General features: G+C 41.4%; 1 protein-coding gene across 1 annotated transcript; it reads left to right on the forward strand.

Annotated features, from left to right (window-relative positions):
* Positions 1–4,085: 4,085 nt before the first annotated feature.
* On the forward strand, positions 4,086–19,990 carry SERINC1 (serine incorporator 1). Its single transcript, XM_015858737.3, has 10 exons — positions 4,086–4,181; positions 9,800–9,961; positions 11,106–11,299; positions 13,810–13,889; positions 14,060–14,197; positions 15,941–16,110; positions 16,206–16,296; positions 17,260–17,401; positions 17,517–17,747; positions 18,414–19,990. Exons 1-10 carry the CDS (start codon positions 4,143–4,145, stop codon positions 18,550–18,552), a joined length of 1,386 nt encoding a protein of 461 aa, XP_015714223.1. The 5' UTR covers positions 4,086–4,142; the 3' UTR covers positions 18,553–19,990.
* The last annotated feature ends 1,709 nt before the right edge of the window (positions 19,991–21,699 follow it).

Raw genomic sequence — 21,699 nt, forward strand, 5'->3', positions numbered from 1 at the left:
ATGTATATTTTCCCAAGCAGAAAATAACAGAGGTAGAAATTAGTTCTCCTTCCCTACTTGTAATGTCTGCACCCTGCTGTCATTTTACCTACTGCTGTCATGAGCGTAGCAACAGCAAACTGTAGTCTGATGTGTTTTGTTCTTTGCTTCGTGACAGCAGCTGTACAGAACCACCCTATGTTATTCAGTCTTTCCTGAACAAGGATTAAATCCTTATTTAAACAACAACAACAATGACAAAACAAAAACCTCTGTTGTTTATCAATTTCTACTCAGTAATATCTTTTGAAGATGACTAATTTTACAGAAGCATATATTAATGCTTCCCCATTTAAATCCGTTGCAACACTAGATTTTGATCTGCATAAATGTTTGATAGAATAAGAAAACCACTTGTAAGAGGAGAATAAAGATAAGCATTTATTTCACAGCCTTATCTTTTGGACTCATAATCAGATTTACATCTGTTCCAGTCCCTAAAAATCATGGCCCCTGAGCTCCAGACACTTCAGATCCCTCCTGTATGGGCCTTGGCACAGACTACCAGAAACAAGGATGTTATGCCCGTTCTTAACACAGTTTTCTTTGTGCTCCACTTCTCTCTCTCAACAGACATAAGCCTGGATATCTTCATATGTTATCACAGAATTTACTGCTCTTTGATTTAAAGGGGAACTACAGGCCCATCAGCCTGACCTCGGTACCGGGGAAAGTTATGGAACAAATCATCTTGGGTGAGATCATACAGCACGTGTGTGGCCTCCAGGGGATGAGTCCCAGCCAGCATGGATTCATGAAAGGCAGGTTGTGCTTAACCAACCTCATTTCCTTCTACAACTGGTTGACCAGACTGGTAGATGAGGGAAAGGCTGTTGATTTAGTCTACCTAGACTTCAGCAAGGCCTTTGACATGTTCTCTCACAGTATTCTCCTAGGGAAAAAGGCTGCCCATGGCCTGGACAGGTAAACCCTTCTTTGGCTAGAGGGCCGTGCCCAGCGGATAGTGGTTAATGGAGTTAAGTCTGGCTGGTGACCCGTTACAAGTGGCATCAACCAGGGGTCAGTACTAGGACCCATCCTGTTTTATATCTGCATTGATGTGATGACCTAGATGAGGGGATTGAGTGTACCCCCAGTAAATTTGCAGATGACACCAAGTTGGGAGGTGGTGTTGATCTGCCTGAGGGTAGGTAGGCCCTCCAGAGGGATCTGGATAGGCTGGATTGCTGGTCTGAGGTGAATGGGATGAGGTTCAACAAGGCCAAGTGCCGGGTCCTGCACTTTGGCCACAATAAGCCCATGCAGCTCTATAGGCTTGGGGCTGAGTGGCTGGATGACTGTGAAGAGGAAAGGGACCTGGGGGTGTTGGATGATGCTTGGCTGAACATGAGCCGACAGTGTGCCCAGGTGGCCAAGAAGGCCTGTATAAGAAATAGTGTGGCCAGCAGGAGCAGAGAGGTAATCATCCCCCTGTACTCAGCACTTGTGAGGCACCTCGAATTCTGTGTTCAGTTTTGGGCTCCTCACTACAAGAAAGACACTGAAGCCCTGGAATGTGTCCAGAGAAGGGCAATGAAACTTGTGAGGGGTCTGGAGCACAAGTCTTAAGAGGAATGGCTCAGGAAACTAGGATTGTTTAGCCTGGAGAAGAGGAGGCTCAGGGGAAACCGGTGTCGCAGTGCCCCCTAGGGGCGGCACGCCTCAGAGACGGACGGATCCCTACCGAGGCCTCCCTCAGCTCCGGGGGCTGTTCCTTCTCCCAGTCCTTTCTTTTTCTTTTACTGAAGCAGCATAGATCTGATCTCTGCAGTCCCTGGGCAGAGAACGGGGCAAGAAGGGAAATGCTATCTGAACATGCTCTCACTACAACTGGAACCCATAAATCTTCTCTCTCTCTCTCATCCTAGATTGCACTTGCATTATTGTGCATTTGGAGTCCCTTCATCTTCGATACCTTTAAAATAGAATTATGGATTTGGAAAAGCCTTAGAAAAAATAAAAGCAATTATATTGTATCTTCTTCTGTATAGTTTGCATTCCTCACAGTGGCCTGAGGATATAAAGTCCACAGACAAAATATCCGTGGAGTCTATAAAAAGGCTTATCTATGTCTATAAAAAGGTTTATAAACAGGCTTTTCTGCTGCACGTTGAAGTGTGTGTGGCCATTGCTGTGATATCCCCACAGCGCAGCTTTGGACTCTGTGGAGCTGGTGTTCACTGGGGGAGTTGATGGAGACCGTGGGATAGATTGATGGTTTCTGGTTTGGAAAATTTCAAACTCATTTTCCAAAATGCATCTGATAGAAAGCTGTAAATAAATAAATAATAATAATAATATAATAAATAAAATGCAAACGTTGCTATGAAAATAAATAAATCACTAAAACGCAGAATGCTACAAGAGGGCTTTGGCATATGGAATGATAGCAAATAGTTAAACTCCAGCACAAAAGAAAGTACTTATTGTCATTGCTGAAGGTAAACAGAATTCTAGGTATTTCCATAGCAGCCAAAATAGAGCTGTTCAAATTCCTGAAGAACAATTTTGAGAAATTACTAGTTTCTACACAACCAAGATTTCACAGTATGATTAATAGCTGCCAGGCAAGCTACATTTCACTTGCAGATAAATTCCAGAAGATAAATTCCTGTAGCAGATTGCTCTCACACAACTTCTTGAAAAAGATTTGTGATAAAGGAGGACTTGGATCACTGAAGTGCACATGCTTCACTGTCTTTCCACAGTAGATATCACAAATAAGACAACAGAAATAATGAGATAATCTGAGAACAATTATGTGATTTAATATTTTGAAGTAAAAGACATGAGGTTGGTCTGTGTAGAAACTGGGCTGTCAGGGGTTTCTGCAATGAGAAAGAGTACAGATTACAGGGATACTAAAGTAGGAAAGAAAGGAAGGAAGGAAAAAAAGAAAAATAATAATGAAGGTTGAAAGAACTGGAGACGACTGAGAGAGGACCTTAATAATGTAGAGGTCTGGGGGAGCTGCTGCTGTTATGTCCCTGTGCTAGAGCAGTGCCTGAAGGATGGGCCTCATGGTAAAGAGCCATGTTGCAGCTGTACTTTGGAGAGCTGCAGCCCATGAGAACTCATGCAGGATTAGTTCAGAAAGGAAAGCATCTTGTGGAAAGGGACCCCTGATAGAGCAGGGCAGAGTTGAAGTGTTAGGGACTGACAACAGCCCCTGTTCCCATTTCCCCTGCGCTGCTTGGGTAGAGGAAGAAAGAGAGGACAGGGAAAGGTATTTGGATATTAAAACACACCGGACAAATGAGATGGTCGTATTTTTGTAAACAAAGTAACTATGCTGTTAATTTATAAACCATTTTTATTTCTGAAGTTCTTATTAATACTAGTGACACTAAGTAATACAGTCACTAATAAATTTGGTATGACGAAAATCTTATAGAGTCATGCAATGCAAACTACCTGGAAATATTATTGAGGTACGTGAGACATTGACAATGTCTGCCCAGCTCTAACTCATTAATAATTGTGGTATATGCTTGGAAACAATAAACACAGCACTAGCAGCTGCTATGGAGGGGGCTTAAGAACTTCTTTACAGTGAGGGTGACGGAGCACTGGAACAGGCTGCCCAGGGAGGTGGTGGAGTCTCCTCTGGAGATATTCAAGACCCGCGTGGACGCCTACCTGTGTGACATGGTGTAGGGAGCCTGCTTTGGCAGGGGGGTTGGACTCGATGATCTCTAGAGGTCTCTTCCAACCCCTACAATTCTGTGATTCTGTGATTAACTTACCAACTCTGGACTACATCTCTGCTTTCAAGTACATCTAGGTTCAGGTATGTATAGGGAAGGAAGAAGCACCCGGCCCCACCACACTCAGGCCATCTCACTGACCCGAACGCCCGCCCCGCACAAGGCACCGCTCCACCCGCAGCACGGGCGGACAGCAGGCAGCACACGTCCAAAAGCAAACACACACACTGAGATCAACCTCCATCACCCATCGCCATCACCCGCCTCTCGCTGCCTGTCGGAAGTGACGCTACGCGGCCTCCCGAGCTGCCGGAAGAGCTGCGGCGAAGGGTAAACAGCGCAGTCGGAGCTGCGCGTCCATCTTGGCGGAGTGGGAGTCCGAGTCCGCCGCCAGCCATGGGCGGTGTCCTGGGCCTCTGCTCCATGGCGAGCTGGGTAAGGCGGGCTGGGCGGCGCGGTGGCTCTCTCTTCATGTTCTCTTCCCTATCCTTCTTTCCTGTTGCAGGCCCTGAGCGGCCCCCGCCTCCCGGGGCCTTTGTCTCAGCGGCGGGGGCAGTGCCCGTCCGTGTTGCCGGCCTTGGGGAAGCCGTGGCTCTCTCTGTTGCGTACCGACCTTCGGTGGGCGGCCGCGGCCCCTCGCTCGTCCTGTCTTGGTCAGGTCCTCGCTTCCGCCCCTGAGCCCCTTCTCGAACTTCTCTGGACTCCCCCCGCCGAGGTGCATGGAGTGTAGGGGAGCTTGGTACCCAAGCAGGCCACCTGTGCTCTGCTGGTTTCTCAGGCCGTGTTGTCATGCGGAAGGCGTTATGGGGTCTGATAACAACCCTTCCCGGCCCCCTCCCCGCCGCCCTTTAAAGCAGTTAAAATTTCACTCAGTGTTGATGAAATTTGCTCTGTGCTTTGGGAAAAAAAAACAAAACTTGAGTGTTTCTCTGCTCCTGGTGATTGTATTTAGTTCGTCTTCCTTACGGCTTTGTCTTGGGCAGCTCCGCCCTTTGTAGCATCTTTGTCTCGTCGAGGCATCTTTTTCTCGTTGCTCAGCAGGCTGTGATGATGTCACTGCCGTGCTGTGTGTTACTCAGTGCTTCTTCTTACTGCTTGGAAACAATAGCTGAAGGTGGGCTTAAAACTGTCAGCACCATACAGGGAAACACAAAAGTCTGTAAAGATCCTTCATGGCAGTTTTCATCCCTCTTGAGGTATTGCTGTCTTGTCTTTAAGTGATCCATCTTTCTAAATCTAGGCCTTGTACAAATGTTAACAATGGTGCATTATGGTTCTCTACTTCTGGCATAAAAATGTCAATGGGATTGTGAAAAACTAAATTTTTCACACCAGAAAGGCTGTACCTTTTTTCTACTCAGAGAAAATGAAGTTGTGTGCATTTAAACAGAAACTCACGCAGCTAATTTAACGCTCTAACAAAGCCTCATATAGATTCAAGCTCTTATGTTTGCACTATAGTTTATCAAAGCACATGAAGTTCATTTGTTTTCTGCTAGAGTGATGCGTAGAGTGGGGATAATTTAATTCCTTAATCTCCTGTACAAATTCACTTAAATGATCATAGAGACAGTAAATTAATGGGTATGAAATAAGCTGCTAGGCTGATCTACATGTAAATAAACTCCTGGAACACTGATGGTGTTTTGCCAAAGAGGTGCTGTTAGCGTTCATTTTTCTTTAATTAACATTTTAAACACCACTTAATGGATTAAGCCAGGTAGGCTTTAATTACTAGCTAAATGTATTTACTTTAACGTTTTTAATTGTTGTGAAGCACTAAGTGATGCCATAACTAGTTTAATGAAAATATTTGGGTTAATACATGTTGCATTTTCAAGTGAATAAACAGCCTTCCTGGTAATTGGTGCTCGTAGCGCATGAAGAATCCTGTGTATGTGCTGTTTGTTCTGAGCGTTAATTTCTGCTGAGACAAATGGTTTCAAGATCATATATTGGTCTTTTAAGTGCAGTGACTTGCACAGTAATGGAATCTTGACTGTTAGATTTACAGTGGGCAGATCCCATTCTTTAAAGTGCCTGAAACAAATCCTTTTTTTTGTTGTTGTTGTTTTGTTTGTTTTTTTTTCCTGGTGATTTTAAAGTACCAATTTTCTTTACATGGTTAAAACCACAACTAATCGGTGCTTAACGTCTGTGCAGCAGTTTGTACAGCTGGAGTCTGTCTGTATCCCCAGTCATTAAGAATGCATCTGTATAAAGAGTTCATGGCTCTGAAAGAGGAGGGAGGTCTCGGAGGAGCCAGATGTCATGGAGTTTGCTGGTGCAGACTGTGCCAGCCTGGGGAGCTGCTCTTCTTCTGGCTATGGAGATAGTGCTGCTCACACTGCTTTGCAGGGCTAGGTGTGCTGTGCAGAGCTCTTCTGAGTAACTGACTTTGGCATCCTTTATTTCTTTGAGATTATTTTGAATAGTTACAGAATCACATTATTATCAAGGTTGGAAAAGACCTAGAAGATCATCCAGTCCAGCCATCACTGATACTTCCCAGCTAAATCATATTCATCAACACAACCTCCAAACGTTTCTTGAACACTCCCATGGTCGGTGACTCCACCACCTCCCTGGGCAGTGTGGTACTGTGGTGCTGTGCTGCACAGGCAGTCTTTGCAGGGATGAACTGGGAGTAGGGAGGAGCCTTAAAGAGCGTTATCTCACCAAAAGGTTTCTGATCCCAGTGGCCTAGAACAGTCAGTCCTGATGCTTTTACTCTGTTGCCTTGTTTGTATTGCAGTGCTTTCTGAAGTAGCTTATTGCATCTGTGTGTAAGCTCAACTTCACCCAAGGAGATACTTTTAAGCTTTGATCTGTGCAGTGTTATCTTGCTGTTTGTACTGTGATGTTTTTTATGAGGAGAACTCTGAATATAGGAGGAAAGAAATCAGTACAAACTGTCTTTTCAGCTGGTGAACTGTGTTCCGTGGGCAGGTTGCTTCTTGCTCCCTGTTCTGTTTGGAGTCTACTGCTTGTTAGGTGGATTTTTAATAATAGTACATGCAATCCAATAAAATAATACATATCTCCTCTGAAGAAAGAGAGACTCGGACTGTAAAATGGTTTTCCGTAGAAGTAGATAATGTGCATTAATAGCATCAAGAGTTGTTTCTTACTCAGAGATGTGCTTGTGAGAATGAGTTGTTCAGGGGCAAGGTGTTTTAAAAGCTGTTGCTCAGACAGTTGAAGTCAAATAGGGAATATTGTCTCAGTTGAAGCATATTTTTTACTGAATGAGGTGGATGCAATGGTGTTCCTTTCAGCTCCTCTAAGCCCATAGAAACATCCAAGTTACGTGCACTCCTGTGTGTTCCCTTTCTAACGCTCAGGAGAAAGCTGCTTCATTTACTTAGCATTTAATAAACAATTTAACAGTGGTAATTTAGACACGTTTATGCCTGACAGTCTTCGCACCAAGTTTTCTGCAGCAAATGAACATAGGCTTGTGTCCTGCTCTGGCAAATTCAGGCTTTAAGTCAAGAATATATTTAAAACTATGAAGACAGACAGAACTTGTTGAAGTATAGAACTAGATAAAGAAAGTAATGTTTTGTCGACAATAGGAATATTTTTCACTAGGGAGGTTATTTTTGGTGAGGAAATACCATAAACGCAGTAGTATTCAAAGAAGTCCTGATAAGTCCTAAGCAAATACTTGTCATTTGTTTCCTGGTTACTTAGCATAGCTACCCTTAATGTAGTTGCTTGCAATTCGCATCTTCTTTCATGTTGTGTTGTGGTTATACCGAGTTGAGGAGGAGAAAGTCAGAGTGATATGCAGTCATTTACATACTGGATTAGTTATAATGGGAATGGTTTTTTCTATCAGGGCAAAATTAATGATGTTTGTTGATTCAGAAACAATTCTGTAGTAGAGTAGAACAAACATTTTTGGTTCTTCCAGCCTTGAACAAGAACATATGGAGAAAGAATATAAGGGAATTATTTCAAGGACCCATGAGGTTGGTCTGGTTGATATGCCAGGACAGAAAATCAGAGCAGCTGCCAGGAGTCATAGAATCATAGAATGGCTTGGGTTGAAAAGGACCACAATGATCATATTGTTTCAGCACTCCTGCTATGTTCAGGGTCACCAGCCTCTAGATCAGGCTGCCCAGAGCTACATCCAGGCTGGCCTTGAATGCCTCCAGGGATGGGGCATCCATTACCTCCTTGGGCAATTTGTTCCAGTGTATCACCACCCTCTGAGTGAAGATCTTTCCCCTAATTAAAACCATTCCCCCTTATCCTATCGCTATCCACCCTCATAAACAGCTGTTTCCCCTCCTGTTTATATGCTCCCTTCAATTACTGAAAGGCCACTGCCTCCAGTACTGGAGTCCTCTGGCTGTCTGTTGGTGTGCTGCCACCTTCCTGCAGGGCAGACCACTGGTGTTTTGTTTGCCATATGACTAAGTATTAAGAACTCTGACATATACTCATCATCCTGGCTGACTGATGTGTACTGGTCATGTGCCTGTGCCTGGGTGTCCCTTGTGTGGTGATTAATGCCTATGCGATTTGTTTGTTTATTTATTTATTTATTTACTTTGCTTTGTTGATGTTGTTTTGTTTTGGCACAAACAGGGGTGAGTTTTGTCACAATTTATTGCCTTTATAAGAGGTTCCGTGTTCTCCTGTAGTGCAGTCAGAGCAGGTCTTGTGTAATTAAGGTAACCGTAGCAGGGGACACTATAGTCTTGCATTGGTAAATTGTATTGTAAGTGAATAATATGTGGCTTCCAAAACTTAACTGTAACTACTCACTGGAGTTTCCCACAGTTTTCTTCGTTTATTTTACATGAAACAATTTGTTTGTGAATGAGGGAATTAACTGCAAAACATTTTAATCTTCCCTCTTCTGATTTATGCTTATTTGTGGACCCTTACCCTTCTTTTGCTCCCCAAGCTGTCTCTCAACAAGTGGCTGAGCGCTGCTAAGCAGTTAATTATGGGCTGCTTTTTGTTTGCTTTTGTTAATCTGTGCCCTTCTTCCTGTAGTGCCTTGCTTAAGAACAAAACTCACTGTATGCAAGTAACAGCTCTTTGATTCTTTCATAGTATTTACAACCATTGTACATTTCTTCTTGTTTCTGTTGCTGATATTTGGGAGAGCTGATAATACATACAGTGCCTTTGTACTGTTTGTGCTGTTACTAACTTTTGTTACATTGCAACTAACAGAATTACATGATACCCATATGCAAGTAGCTGCTAAAAGTGCAATAAATAACAGCCTGAGCTTTAGGCTTATTTTACCTGGTTCTTTTTTTTGCTGCACTGATGTTAATGACCTCAGTAAGGACTGCAGCCCAACTGTAAATCCTGAAGGCATATCTAGATGGCATTTATATTCACTTTTTTTTTTTTTTTCTTTTTTTCTGTGGGGTGTATGTTTTATCTGTGCAGCTGTGCAGGGGAGGATGTTTTTGCTAGGCTGAAAGAATCCTGGAATCTTAATTAGATGAAACGAATGTATTACATTTCAAGAGAGAAAGTAAGCATGAATCCTGGCTGAATTGATAAATGGTTACTTTTGACATAGAAGTAGTTTCATTGTACAGTGGTGCATTAGGAAGCACCACCAGGACTTGTTTGGAGGCCCTGTAACATGTTGCATCTACTTAGCCTACATTAACATTGAGTGATTTTCCATCCTAACTTCTGATCACAGAATCACAGAATGACCCGGGTTGGAAGGGACCTCAAGGATCATGTAGTTCCAACCGCCCTGCCTGGCAGGGCCACCAAACATACACATTTACTAGATCAGGTTGCCCAGGGCCCTGTCCAACCTGGCCTTGAACACCTCCAAGGACGGGGCATCCACAACCTCCCTGGGCAGCCTGTTCCAGGGCCTAACCACTCTCCTAGTGAAGAACTTCCTCCTAACATCCAACCTAAATCTTCCCTCTTTCAACTTAAAACCATTTCCCTGTGTCCTGCTATTGTCAGCTCTGATAATCTGTGCAGTCTGACACTGAAACCTAGTGCAAAGCTTTTTAAAGCATTTGTTTCACCTTCCTTATCTCCATCAGATACCATGTTTGTGTGGAAGTGCCCCGTGCCTGCTCTGCAGGTGCTGTCCCAGTGGAAACAACTCCACCATCACTAGGCTGATCTATGCCTTCTTCTTGCTTCTTGGCGTGAGCGTGGCCTGCGTGATGTTAATTCCAGGAATGGAAGAGCAGCTGAAAAAGGTCAGGTTACTTCTTTGCTAACATGTTTGGTAGAACAAATGTCAGAAGTAATTGTATATAATATCCCTCAGAGCATGGATTTTGATCAGAAATGTATAATTTTTCTGCAAGTTGTGCTTCACAATCACTATTAATTTGATTACAGATCAAGTAAACAAAGGACTTGTGGAAGTATCATTGTGTACATAAATAGCACTATTTAGAAGTAAAGTTGCACTTTAATTGCTTGGATAAGAAAAGTCTTTAATCAAACAGGAAATCATAATCTATATTTGCAGGGGTTTTTTTGTATATTACCGAGATGTTTGTAGATCTTCAATCACAGAATTGTAGGGGTTGGAAGGGACCTCTAGAGATCATCGAGTCCAACCCCCCTGCCAAAGCAGGTTCCCTATACACCATGTCACACAGGTAGGTGTCCAGATGGGTCTTGAATATCTCCAGAGAAGGAGACTCCACTACCTCCCTGGGCAGCCTGTTCCAGTGCTCCGTCACCCTCACCGTAAAGAAGTTCTTGCGCATCTTAATTGATTTTGATTTTGATTGCTGTTTATAAGAATATGAGTGAGAAATGAACACAGTCTACGATTTCTAGTTTGTTGTGCTGCTCTAGTTAAAATTTTATTTTGGTTGCAAATGTACAGCAAGAATATTTTTTACAAGGGTAGTAGGAAGTTCTTAGGAGATTTTACAGTCTTATTTATATGAAGATTGTGCATGAGATTAATGGAGGGATAACCTCAACTTTTAATTACTGGTGAGTTTATAGCTTTTGCTGAACTTTGATTGCACACTCTGTAGTTCTGTTAGTCTTCATTTTGTTGTCTTGTTCTTTTTGTTTTCTTTTCTTGTGGTAGGCAGTAACTTCATATTCCACCCCTTTGTCCCCTAATGTTGTCTGTAGGTGTTTATTTCTGAAAATTTAATTTCATCCATATTATTTTATTCCCCTTGAATGCATTTAACATTCTGGTTTCAGCCTTAATTGTACAGCTATACAGCCCAGCAGTATCTTATTTTCTAGCTGAGTTTGTAGTTCTTAATATACTATGCATAATCTTACAATATTAATGAAAATTGCTACCACTTATTTACACACTGGGGGCTTTTGACAGGTCACTGAAGTATCTCATGTCTGTTACAGATTCCTGGATTTTGCGACGGAGGGATGGGAACAACTATTCCTGGTATTCATGGCCACGTGAACTGCGATGTGTTAGTTGGTTACAAAGCAGTGTACCGTGTGTGCTTTGGTATGGCAATGTTCTTTCTTCTCTTCTCCTTGCTGATGATCAAAGTGAAGAGCAGCAATGATCCAAGAGCAGCAGTTCATAATGGGTAAGATACAGGAATGAGAACTGAGATGAGCACTTAACTGTGGGCTTTGTGGGAAGTTGCTTGTGAGATGTAGCTACTGTAGAAATCACAGAATCACAGAATTGTAGGGGTTGGAAGGGACCTCTAGAGATCATTGAGTCCAACCCCCCTGCCAAAGCAGGCTCAGCCAGCATGTAGCCTGCAGCCATGCATGCTTGTCAAATGTACTGTTCTTCAAGCAAAAGAATTTCTTAGCAATTGGAGGAGTGTTAATTGCAGTAAAGGGCAGTCAACGTTAGAGTTCTCAGAATGGATTCATTTTTGTGAAAGAAGATACACGTGGTGGCCAGTTTTTAGAGCTGTAGCTATGACACTGGGTAATCTGTATATGCATTTCCCTAGAGATTCTTCCTTTGTCCAAAGAAGATGTAATTCAAAAAAGGAATAATGCTACTGTTCTAGTTCTGAGATGTTTTTCATGTACAGAAGGATTTAAAAGCCTTATCTGTTCTCTAAGAATTAGATTGCACTTAACTTTGACGTTTCCTGTTGAGTTTTAGTTGTATAAATATGTAACGATGTTCACCTCCCTGCTATCTTTTCTTCAGTTTTCTTTTCTGATCAGACTGAAGATCAGATGCAATATTGGGATATTTGGCAATGCATTAGAAGCAATGACTCAGTTCAGTGTCTGTCCTTTGCTTTGCTCATGAGTATTCCCTATGTCTTCCAGTACTGTCACAGAAAACTGTTAAAATATACTTCTAAAAAGCAAAATAAGGCAAATCAGGTTGTGAATGCTTTGAGGGATTTTGTTTTGTTTTAATAAAATACAGTATATATGGTGTAGAATCTTCTTACTGAAGACAACTTCTTAGGTATTTGGTGTCTTCCTGATGTGCTTGTCTGGAGTTGCAGTATCTGATACAAGTTTTTGGTATTACTTACACAACCCACAGAAGTTTGTTCTTCTTAACCAGTGCAGCATCAGCATTAGAATAAAAGGAAAAATTGTGTTCTTTGACTGTTACCAGTAAAATGTGTAATGATGCTACTGCCAACGCTTCTGTAACAGGTAGCTGCTTCAGTAATACACCTATCACAGTATCACAGTCTCATGCGGGTTGGAAGGGACCTTAGAGATCATCGAGTCCAACCCCCAGGATTCGAGCCTCCTGTGAAGCAGAGCAGCACTTCTACCACTTGGGCTTTTATTTTTAAGTTGTATACATCTTCAGTAACACTTTTCAGTGTAATCTTTCTGTTAGTGATCTGAAATATTCAGAGTATTAGGTTTTCCCACACCTATGTACTAACTTCTTCATGCTTGCTTACAAGTCAAACCTAGTAGATAAGATTTCTAGTGCCAACTTTCACTTTCTTTGCTTTTTCTATTGGCAGTCAAAATGGCTTGCCATTTTCTTACCAGGAATGCAACAAACACGGTTATAATGTATTCAGGGGGTTGTTACTCAGTTGCACAGAAGAACAGCAACTGTAGGTGTTTTTTAAGAGAAGTCTTATTTTTAGCTGTCATGCAAACTGTGCGTGGTTGATGTGTTAAGAGCCATTTAAAATGCATAGAATTAGAGAGGAACTTTGCACAAAATTGAAATTGTTTTTGTAATAACACTTAAATGTCCATGCAGATTTAAAAGGTACTTTAAGTGGGTTATGCATTTTACAATAAATTTTCAGAGTTAGTTCAACTTTCATACATACTTTTTCTATATCCCAGTGAATTCAGGTTTTCCCATATTCTGCACTTCTCCCATATTACGTTGCTTCTCTCTGCCCAACTGAACTCCTCTGAGGAGTTCTCATCTGAAGAAATTTAATCTCTTTTTGCTTATTATGATCAAGCAGTGGTGACTGAAGGTTGAGAAAAGATAAGGTGGGATAGAAAATATAAAGACCACGCAGCTGTTTGAATCGTGGGAGTGTGGTGCATGTCTTTGTGCTATATTCAGTTCTGAAGTACACATAGATGCTATCATGCCTATATTTGGAGCTCCGTGCCATTCTGATCTGGGAAAGTTTGGTGTTTGGTGTACTTTTCGTATTTGAAGTTCACTACACAGAATGTTGTTAAGGTGTGTGGTGAATCATTGGTGGGAAGTATTTCCCTGTCTCCTTTCTATGTGACATCTGATTTGTTGTGTTTGTCCTTGAGCATGTATCTCAGTTTCATTCCATCCTGGCTTCAAGCATCAGGGAAATTTCTATGGGAAATTAGTGTTGAACTCTTATGAATCTAGCATGGTTTATCATCATTTACTGGAGGAAAAAAACAACCTTGGATAGATAGAATAAGAATTTTATCTTCAGAAGAAACAAAAATGAGTCAAAAAAAAAAAAAGAGGAAAAAAAAAGAGGAAAAAAAACCCAACAAAACAGCCTCTGAACCCTCTGGGAATGTGTTTTGTGTCACTTTGAGTTCTTGTGAAGCAGATAGGACTGCAGTAGTTGCCAGACTTTTTCTTACCTTTTTCTTTTCTTTTTTTTCTTTTTTTCCCCCTTTAATTCTTCAGGTTCTGGTTCTTTAAGTTTGCAACAGCACTTGCAATTAGTGTTGGAGCTTTCTTCATCCCAGAGGGACCTTTTACTACTGGTAAGAGAATGTTGCCTTTTCTTGGATTAAGGTGCAGTGGCAGTGGTTTTAAAACTTGTGTACTGAGAGCTTACAGTTTTTGTGGCTCCATAATTGTAGACCTTTCTCTGTGTTTAAGACAAGGTGGTAAATTATCAATGGCTCTGAACTACTTTTATTTTTCTTTATAGTGTGGTTTTATGTAGGTATGTCTGGAGCATTCTGCTTTATTCTTATTCAGCTGGTCCTGCTTATTGACTTTGCTCACTCCTGGAATGAGTCTTGGGTTGAAAAAATGGAGGAGGGAAACTCAAGATGCTGGTATGCAGGTATTGTATTGCAACAAGAACTTTTACATTTCATTGTATGTTATATTGGATATATTATTCACCTGAGTAATATATTTTACCAGAAAGCAGAAGAGCTACTTTGTGTATTATGCATCATTTTGTTGTGTGATTAAATTCAACTCTCGAAGTGTTCCTCTGATACTATGTTAAAAGTGGAAGGAGCAGGAGAAGAGGAAACTGCTGTTAAGTGGTGAAATCCAGTCCTTGGGTGCAGGGAATCAGTGCAGCGTATCAGAGAAGAGGCAGTTATAGCATTAGGTTCTTAAAATTTTGCTTTTGTGGTAACAAAACCACAGGCTTTGTTACACCTTAGCACTGATTAAAAATAAACTGATTTCATACAGAACACAAGTCCAGTGAGCTTTTCTGTGTCTGCCTATTGGTCATTCTTTTAGGGTATAGGATTGTTTCATCCTGATATTCTACCATGCTGCCTTCTTGCTCTCCTCAAAAGAAGGGAGGGGGACAAAACATGATGGAAAAGGGCTCAAAGTTTGAGATTAAGACAGGGAGATCACCCATAAATTGTAATCAGACGCAAAACAGACACACCATAAGGAGATAAATGTAATTTATTGTCTATTGCTAATGGGCTAGAGCGGTGAGAACTGAAAGCACTTTCCCCTCCATGCCCCTGTTCCTTCTGTTCTGCCTCCTTCACCAAGTGGTGCAGGGGTTGCAGTTAGTCCATAATGCTGTGTTTCTGCTTCTCCTTCATGATCACTCTGCCCCCGTTTCACTTTGGGTCCCTCCTATAGGGATACAGTCCTTCCTGAGCTGATCTTGAATAGGTTTCCCATGAGCTGCAGCTCTTCCAAGTACTGCTCCAGTGTGGCTCTGTACTATGGGATCTGTCTTTCAGGAATGGCTCCAGTGCAGGGCTCCACAGGCAGCAGCTTACCCATATTGAGCACTGTCAATGGGCTCATGTCTGAGGCCTTCTCCTACAGGGGCTTTCCATGGGCTGTGTCCTTCTGCACACAGTTTTTCTTTCTTTCCTTCAGTGTGCTCTCACAGAGGCACACACAGCACTGCTTGTGGCTCAGCTCTGCCCAGCGGCATGTGCCTCTTGGAGTAGCTGGAGCTGGTTCTGATCTGACACATGGCAGCTGCTGATCTCTGTTCACAGAGGCCACTTCAGTAATCCCCCACTGCCAAAACCTTGCCGTGTGAGCCCTATATAGGTACATGCTGAATGAAGGACCAAGATAGTAAAGGAGAGCACAAGTAATCTCACTGGAGAGATTATTTGTTAATTTTAATGAAGTAATTTCTAATGTGGTAATTCATTCTTGTCAGGGGACAGCTCAGCCTGTCTGTGTGCAGTGGCTACTTTGTTCTGCAATGTTCTTAATAAGGTGTAGTTTTGAGATTTTGATTTTCTTTCAGTTGGAGATGTAGCTCTCCATTTTCTTCTCCATGAGCCTTTACCCAAATTGTATGTAGCAGAACTATATTCCTTCATACTTAGTCTGGTTGCTGTTGAAGCGATGGAAAATGAAATACAGCTCTGGGCTTCCCATTTAATTATTTATTTATTTATTTTAGATGTTCTTGTTAACACCTCAAGTTAGAGGGATTTATTTACTTCAACATGTCAGAGCCCAAATCTGCTCTCTAATTCTGCTCATAATCATCAGGTTTTGGATAATTTACAATATCATTTCAGTTTTAATATGCCTTATTACTAATCACTTAAACTCTGTTTCTCTTTCTTCACAGCTCTGCTGTCAGCTACAGCTGTCAATTATCTACTGTCTCTAGTAGCTATTGTTTTGTTTTACGTTTATTACACTCATCCAGAAGGTTGTTCTGAAAACAAGACGTTCATCAGTGTTAATATGCTGCTGTGTATCGGTGCTTCTGTGATGTCAATTCTGCCAAGGATTCAGGTATAGTTTTGTTATTTTCTTAGTTTTCTGTATTATTTTTTGTTTTGAGACTTTTGAGTTGCCTAACTCTGCTGTTTCATGGCTACTTCACACAGGAATCTCAGCCAAGATCTGGTTTGCTGCAGTCTTCTGTGATTACCATCTATACGATGTATTTGACTTGGTCAGCTATGACCAACGAACCAGGTAACTGTAGCAGCAGTATGTGGCCTTTTTAGCTGAACAGTTCAGCTATAAATTCTGTATTCACCTATTTGCAAGGCAATGTTGGAATGAGGTACTGTAATGTGTGCAGCCACAAGTTTCTCCCATGGCTCTGATTTCCTGCAATAACCCTGAAGAAATACTTCTTTCAAAGAGATCTCCATGCCAGGTTTCAAGTTTCTTGCTTGGCATTGAGATGTTATTGATGATATTTTTCCTAATGGAGGAATTATTTCAGTGTAGTATTGCTAAAACATTTATTGCTTGGAAACAACCAGATGTCTTAAAAAATAATAATAATAATAATAAAAATAAATGACAGCAATTTTATTGATGGAAGTAAATTACCAAATATTGATTTCAGTGCTTTAAATTGTCCCCAGCATGGAAGTAGCCTTTAATCTCAATTGCAGGCAATCTTCTGTGCTCCTGCGTAATGGCAGAGATCAGAGTCAATGTAACTACTGAAGTAATTATGGAGAAGTAGTCTGCTTTCTGCTGTTTCATTTACATGTTGTGTATGGATGCTGAAGTTGGAAACTGTTGGTGTAAGAAACTAACTTTGTGTCATTCTTTTTAACTCTGAGATTACTCCGATACGTAATCTGTAGACTATATTGTTGGCTTGCTTGGTTTCTAGCAGTACAATTTATTTGATTAATATGCAGAGAACTTGTATTTGGTTGCTTCTGGCTCTGTGAAATGGCAGAAGTAAAGCACTTGATAGGTATCTCAGGGCAGACAGAGGATTTTAAATTTGTATAAGTTTTTGTACTGTTATTGGCCTGTTATAGAGACTATGTAGGCTAAAATTCAGGCTTCTGTGCTTCAAAACTTTACTGGTCACGTTTCTTGCTATTACTTTTTGTTCTGTATGGAAATACTCTTTTTAAGTACTAGTTCAGTTTTTACTTTATGTAAGTTTTAATGTAATTTCCCTCACAGATAGGCGCTGTAACCCGAGTTTGCTGAGCATCATTGGTTATAATACCACCACCATTCCAACCCAGGGTCAAGTAGTGCAGTGGTGGGATGCGCAAGGAATTGTAGGACTCATTTTGTTTTTGCTGTGTGTTCTGTACTCAAGGTAAGACTGCTTTAAAAATACATATATATTCCATTGTTTTGAGTCAGATGTTTTGTCAGATGATGAATTACATTCATTTGGGTAATGGTACTGCATCCTTTCCTGTCAAATACAGCATCCGAACATCCAATAACAGCCAAGTTAACAAGCTGATGCTGACCAGTGATGAATCTACTCTGATAGAGGATGGAATGCCCAGGAACGACGGCTCCCTTGATGATGGTGATGATGTTCACCGTGCTATAGATAATGAAAGGGATGGAGTTACTTACAGCTACTCCTTCTTCCATTTTATGCTTTTCCTGGCATCGCTGTATATCATGATGACACTTACCAACTGGTACAGGTATCTGCATTTCATAGTACAGTACACTAACAGTCTGCATGCAAGATGCTACATTGACTGGTCAAACAGGCACAGCTGATGTGCTAAGAGGAATGTGGCTCTGAATGGGACTTCCTTTGAGAAGTGTGTTCAGTGATCCGTGTAAATGAATTGTAGTTGTATAACGTTTACTAATGTTATGTTAACAGCTTGAGCAGATGCTATTCAGAATTTATTTTAATCTCTTAATAATTTGTTAATGAACTGCTTGTACCAAAATAATACAACTACAAAAGGTGTTTTCTTTTGAAGTAACTCTTGGTAGTCTTGTTCTTGGTTTGATTCATGGCTCTGCTTAAAGCAATGTGATATCAAGACTATTAGTTCTCCTAGGGTGTGTCTTTTCACAAGGTCAAATGCATTACCAGTAGCATAAATGCTATCCAGGTTTTCTTTCTGCAAATGTATTTGATACTCAGCACTTTTTGAGCTGCTGTTGTTTTTCACGACTTGCAAAAGGTGTTTTCATACAGATTGGTGTGAGCTCATTGGAGGAAGTAAAGAGGAGGCATCCTGTGAGGTGCTGAGCTGATGTGAAAATAATTGACTGTTGCATCATAGCTTACTGCATGATTGCCATGTCACAACAAAAAATGCAAACAATTTCCTTTTTACTTCTTTCAACAGTCCGGATTCTACTTATGAGACAATGACCAGCAAATGGCCGTCTGTCTGGGTGAAGATCTCTTCCAGCTGGATTGGCATTGTGTTGTATGTGTGGACTCTGGTTGCTCCGCTGGTTCTTACAAATCGTGACTTTGACTAAGGGAGCTGTATTGCTCTCCAGGGAAGATGGTGTTAAGTACACAATGTCTTTGAAACAAACAGTATTCAGGATTGTAGTGTAGTTGTAAATACGTGTGCGCGTGCTGTCTGTGTAGCATATACCCTGCTTTACTCTGCATGATCACCTTGAATCATGTCTTTTTGTCACTTCACTAAATGGCTCTTTCTAGCTGAGCTCAGTGAGAAATGCTACGATGATAGTTTTCATAGGATTATCCCTAGATCTAGTGCTTTGGGAGCATTAGGAGATCAAGGCCTTTTGGAAGTATGTTTTTCTTCCCACTCCTCAATCGTACAAAATAGTTCAGTGGGGAATAAAGTGCAAGTGTTAATTAATGTAATAAAGTAGTATTAGATCAGGCTTTGTAAGGGAAGGAGGGGCTGCCTTTGATAATCCGTGTTGCCTTGATTCAATGTAATCTTGAGCTAGCATCATTAAGACTCAAAATTGTGTGTGTTAGTACTTACAAGACATGTTGCATCGTGTTGGCATTGAAAGCCTGGCCTTGTATTAAGGGCAGCACAGTACCTTGAGCACAAATGTTAAATGGGGAAACTTGCATCTGAAACTGTGGAGTGGCAGACATCTTCCTGTGTGCTGTTGTGTCTGATGTGTCCCATTGCAGACAGGACTGGGGAAAAAATATTCTGGTAGCAGATGCTCAGAAGCATGTTTTTAAGACACCTGTTTACAGTATGCATCAACGTATTTTTATTTTAAAGGTAGTTTAAGTGGGATAGCTGTGCTTTAATTTATTGCTGGTTTTGTGCCATTTTCTTGGCTAAATTACAATCAGACTTGGCAAGGAGCCGAATGGTGAACGCTGTTGGCTCTTCAGAGGAATTTTTGTGATATAATGATTCAAATAGAAGCAGAAGAAGCACTGAAACTGTAGTAACTAGGGGAGGTTTGCATTAACAAAAGTATTTAAGATACTCAAGGCTCTACATTTTGATTTGGGTAATTTGCTGTCCATTAGCAGAGATGGAGTTCAGCCTAGAAAGCACTTCTAGACAAAAGGTAAAACATTAGATCTGTTTGGTTAAAATACTGTATAGTTTTGTGCAGTTACAAAAAACTAAATGCTTTTGTGCTTGCTGCTTTGTAATTGAAGTATGTAAGCTGCACTATTTATGTTTTTCCTTTAATTGCTATGACCTGAGACTTGAGCTGTCTGGTCGGGAGGTACCCTAGAGCGTTTAGATGATGTCATGATTATCCGTTACTGTGATGTTTATGCTGTTACTTCTTGTTGCTGATTCATTTCTAAGCTTTTATTATAACTCATGCTGACATTTATCGCAGAAGTATGACACGTCACTCAAACTTGAGATGGTAATGAAAGGATTAGTAAAGGCTTGCAGTAATTTGGAATATGTTGTTACCTTAATAAATAAATTTGGATGAAGCTGTGTAATTATTTTTGATGTCTCGTTCTGCTTCTGAACATGTGGCTAGAATATGGTTCCTACAGTGTGTTTGAATCTTACATTCCCTGGACATTTTCAAGTATTTGGCAGTTGAAAAGTAAAAACTGCCAGTTTTTAATATACCTGTGTCAGCTCAGGCCCTTTGTATCACATTTAAGCCTGGGTGAAGTTTTCCAAACTGTCTCTGTGCTCTTTGCACCTATCTCATTCAAAACGCTAAAATACATTATACTTGTAACTGCATTTCTACTTAACCAACAGGACCACCAAGTTAAGAGGTGCAGCTGACATGGTGGAAGGAAGGGACGTCATTCAGAGGGACTTCAACAGACTTGACAGGTGGGCCCATGTGAACCTAATGAGGTTCAACACAGCAAAGTGCAACGTTCTGCACTTGGGCTGGAGGAATCCCAGGCATATATACAGACTGGAAGGAGCAGTCTTTTAGAGTAGCCCTGCAGAGAAGAACCTGGAAGATGAAAAACTTAACGTGAGCCAGCAGTGTGCTCTTGCAGCTTGGAAAGTAAATGGTATTCTGGACTCCATTAGATGAGGGGTGGCCAGCAGGGACAGGAAGGCGATTGTCCCTCTCTGCTCTTGTGAGGCCCCATCTGGAATACTGTGTCCAGGTCTGGAGCCCCCAGTACAAGAAAGACGGGGAGCTACTGGAGAGGGTCCATAGGAGGGCCACAAAGATTATCAGGGGGCTGGAGCACCTCTCCTGCAAAGACAGGCTGATGGAGCTAGGCTCGTTCAGCCTGGAGAAAAGAAGGCTGCAGTACGAGCTAACTATAATCGCATCCTATGAGTACCTGAAGGGAGCCTATAAACAGGAGGGGAGTCAACTCTTTCAAAGGGTAGATAATAGCAGGACAAGGGAAAATGGTTTTAAGTTGAAAGAGAGAAGATTTAGGTTGGATGTTAGGGGAAAGTTCTTTACTGTGAGAGTGGTGAGGTGCTGCTGGAACAGGCTGTCCAGAGAGGTTGTGGATGCCCCATCCTTGGAGGTGTTCAAGGCCAGTAAAAATGGGGCCATGGGCAGCCTGGTCTAGTATTAGATATGGACGTTGGTGGCCTGTGGCAGGAGGGTTGAAGATTCACTATCCTTGAGGTCCCTTACAACCCAGGCCATTTTGAGATTCTGTGTGACCAGAATTACAATGCAGCTCAAATTATGTTTAAGTGAAACCCCTTCATGCTTAAAACTACTGTTTTAATACAGTAGCTCCTGAAATAAGAATTAACTGGTATTCCACTGTAGTCCCTGTGACCAGTAACTAAAATTGGTCCTTCATGGAAAAAGGAAGGTGAGGTATCAGTTGTGTCAGCATCAGTTCAGCTACTCTTAAAAAAGAGGCCAGAACATGCCTTTAGAAAGAGAAACTAAACAGGCTTTAACGTGCTTCTAGTGTCATTCTCTTGCTGAATGTCTCAATAAGCAAGTTTACTATAGTTCATCACTTTCCTTGGACATCTTACTCTGAAGCTTCTCACAAACCTCTTTAGCTACAGCTTTGAGGGCAAAAAGGATCTTCAGTTGCAGTTTAACTTCTTATACTAAATCAGGTGCTTGGTGAAATCATTTGATTGTTGCAATGTCAACTTGTCACCTACAACAGTCTTTGCTGTTCAGCTATGTAATGACGATGGAATAACAACTTGAATGACTGTGAAAGCCTTACAGTAAATGCACACG

The sequence above is a fragment of the Coturnix japonica genome, chromosome 3 (genome assembly GCF_054131305.1).
Source record: "Coturnix japonica strain WE chromosome 3, WE-NBRP24, whole genome shotgun sequence".
NCBI lineage: Eukaryota > Metazoa > Chordata > Aves > Galliformes > Phasianidae > Coturnix > Coturnix japonica.

Excerpts from the sequence above, each read along its gene's own strand:
- SERINC1 (XM_015858737.3), top strand. The coding sequence starts at position 4,143 with ATGGGCGGTGTCCTGGGCCTCTGCTCCATGGCGAGCTGG. Across the intron at positions 9,962-11,105 it reads TGGAAGAGCAGCTGAAAAAG|ATTCCTGGATTTTGCGACGG; the intron begins GTCAGGTTACTT and ends TGTCTGTTACAG. Across the intron at positions 17,402-17,516 it reads CTGTGTGTTCTGTACTCAAG|CATCCGAACATCCAATAACA; the intron begins GTAAGACTGCTT and ends TGTCAAATACAG.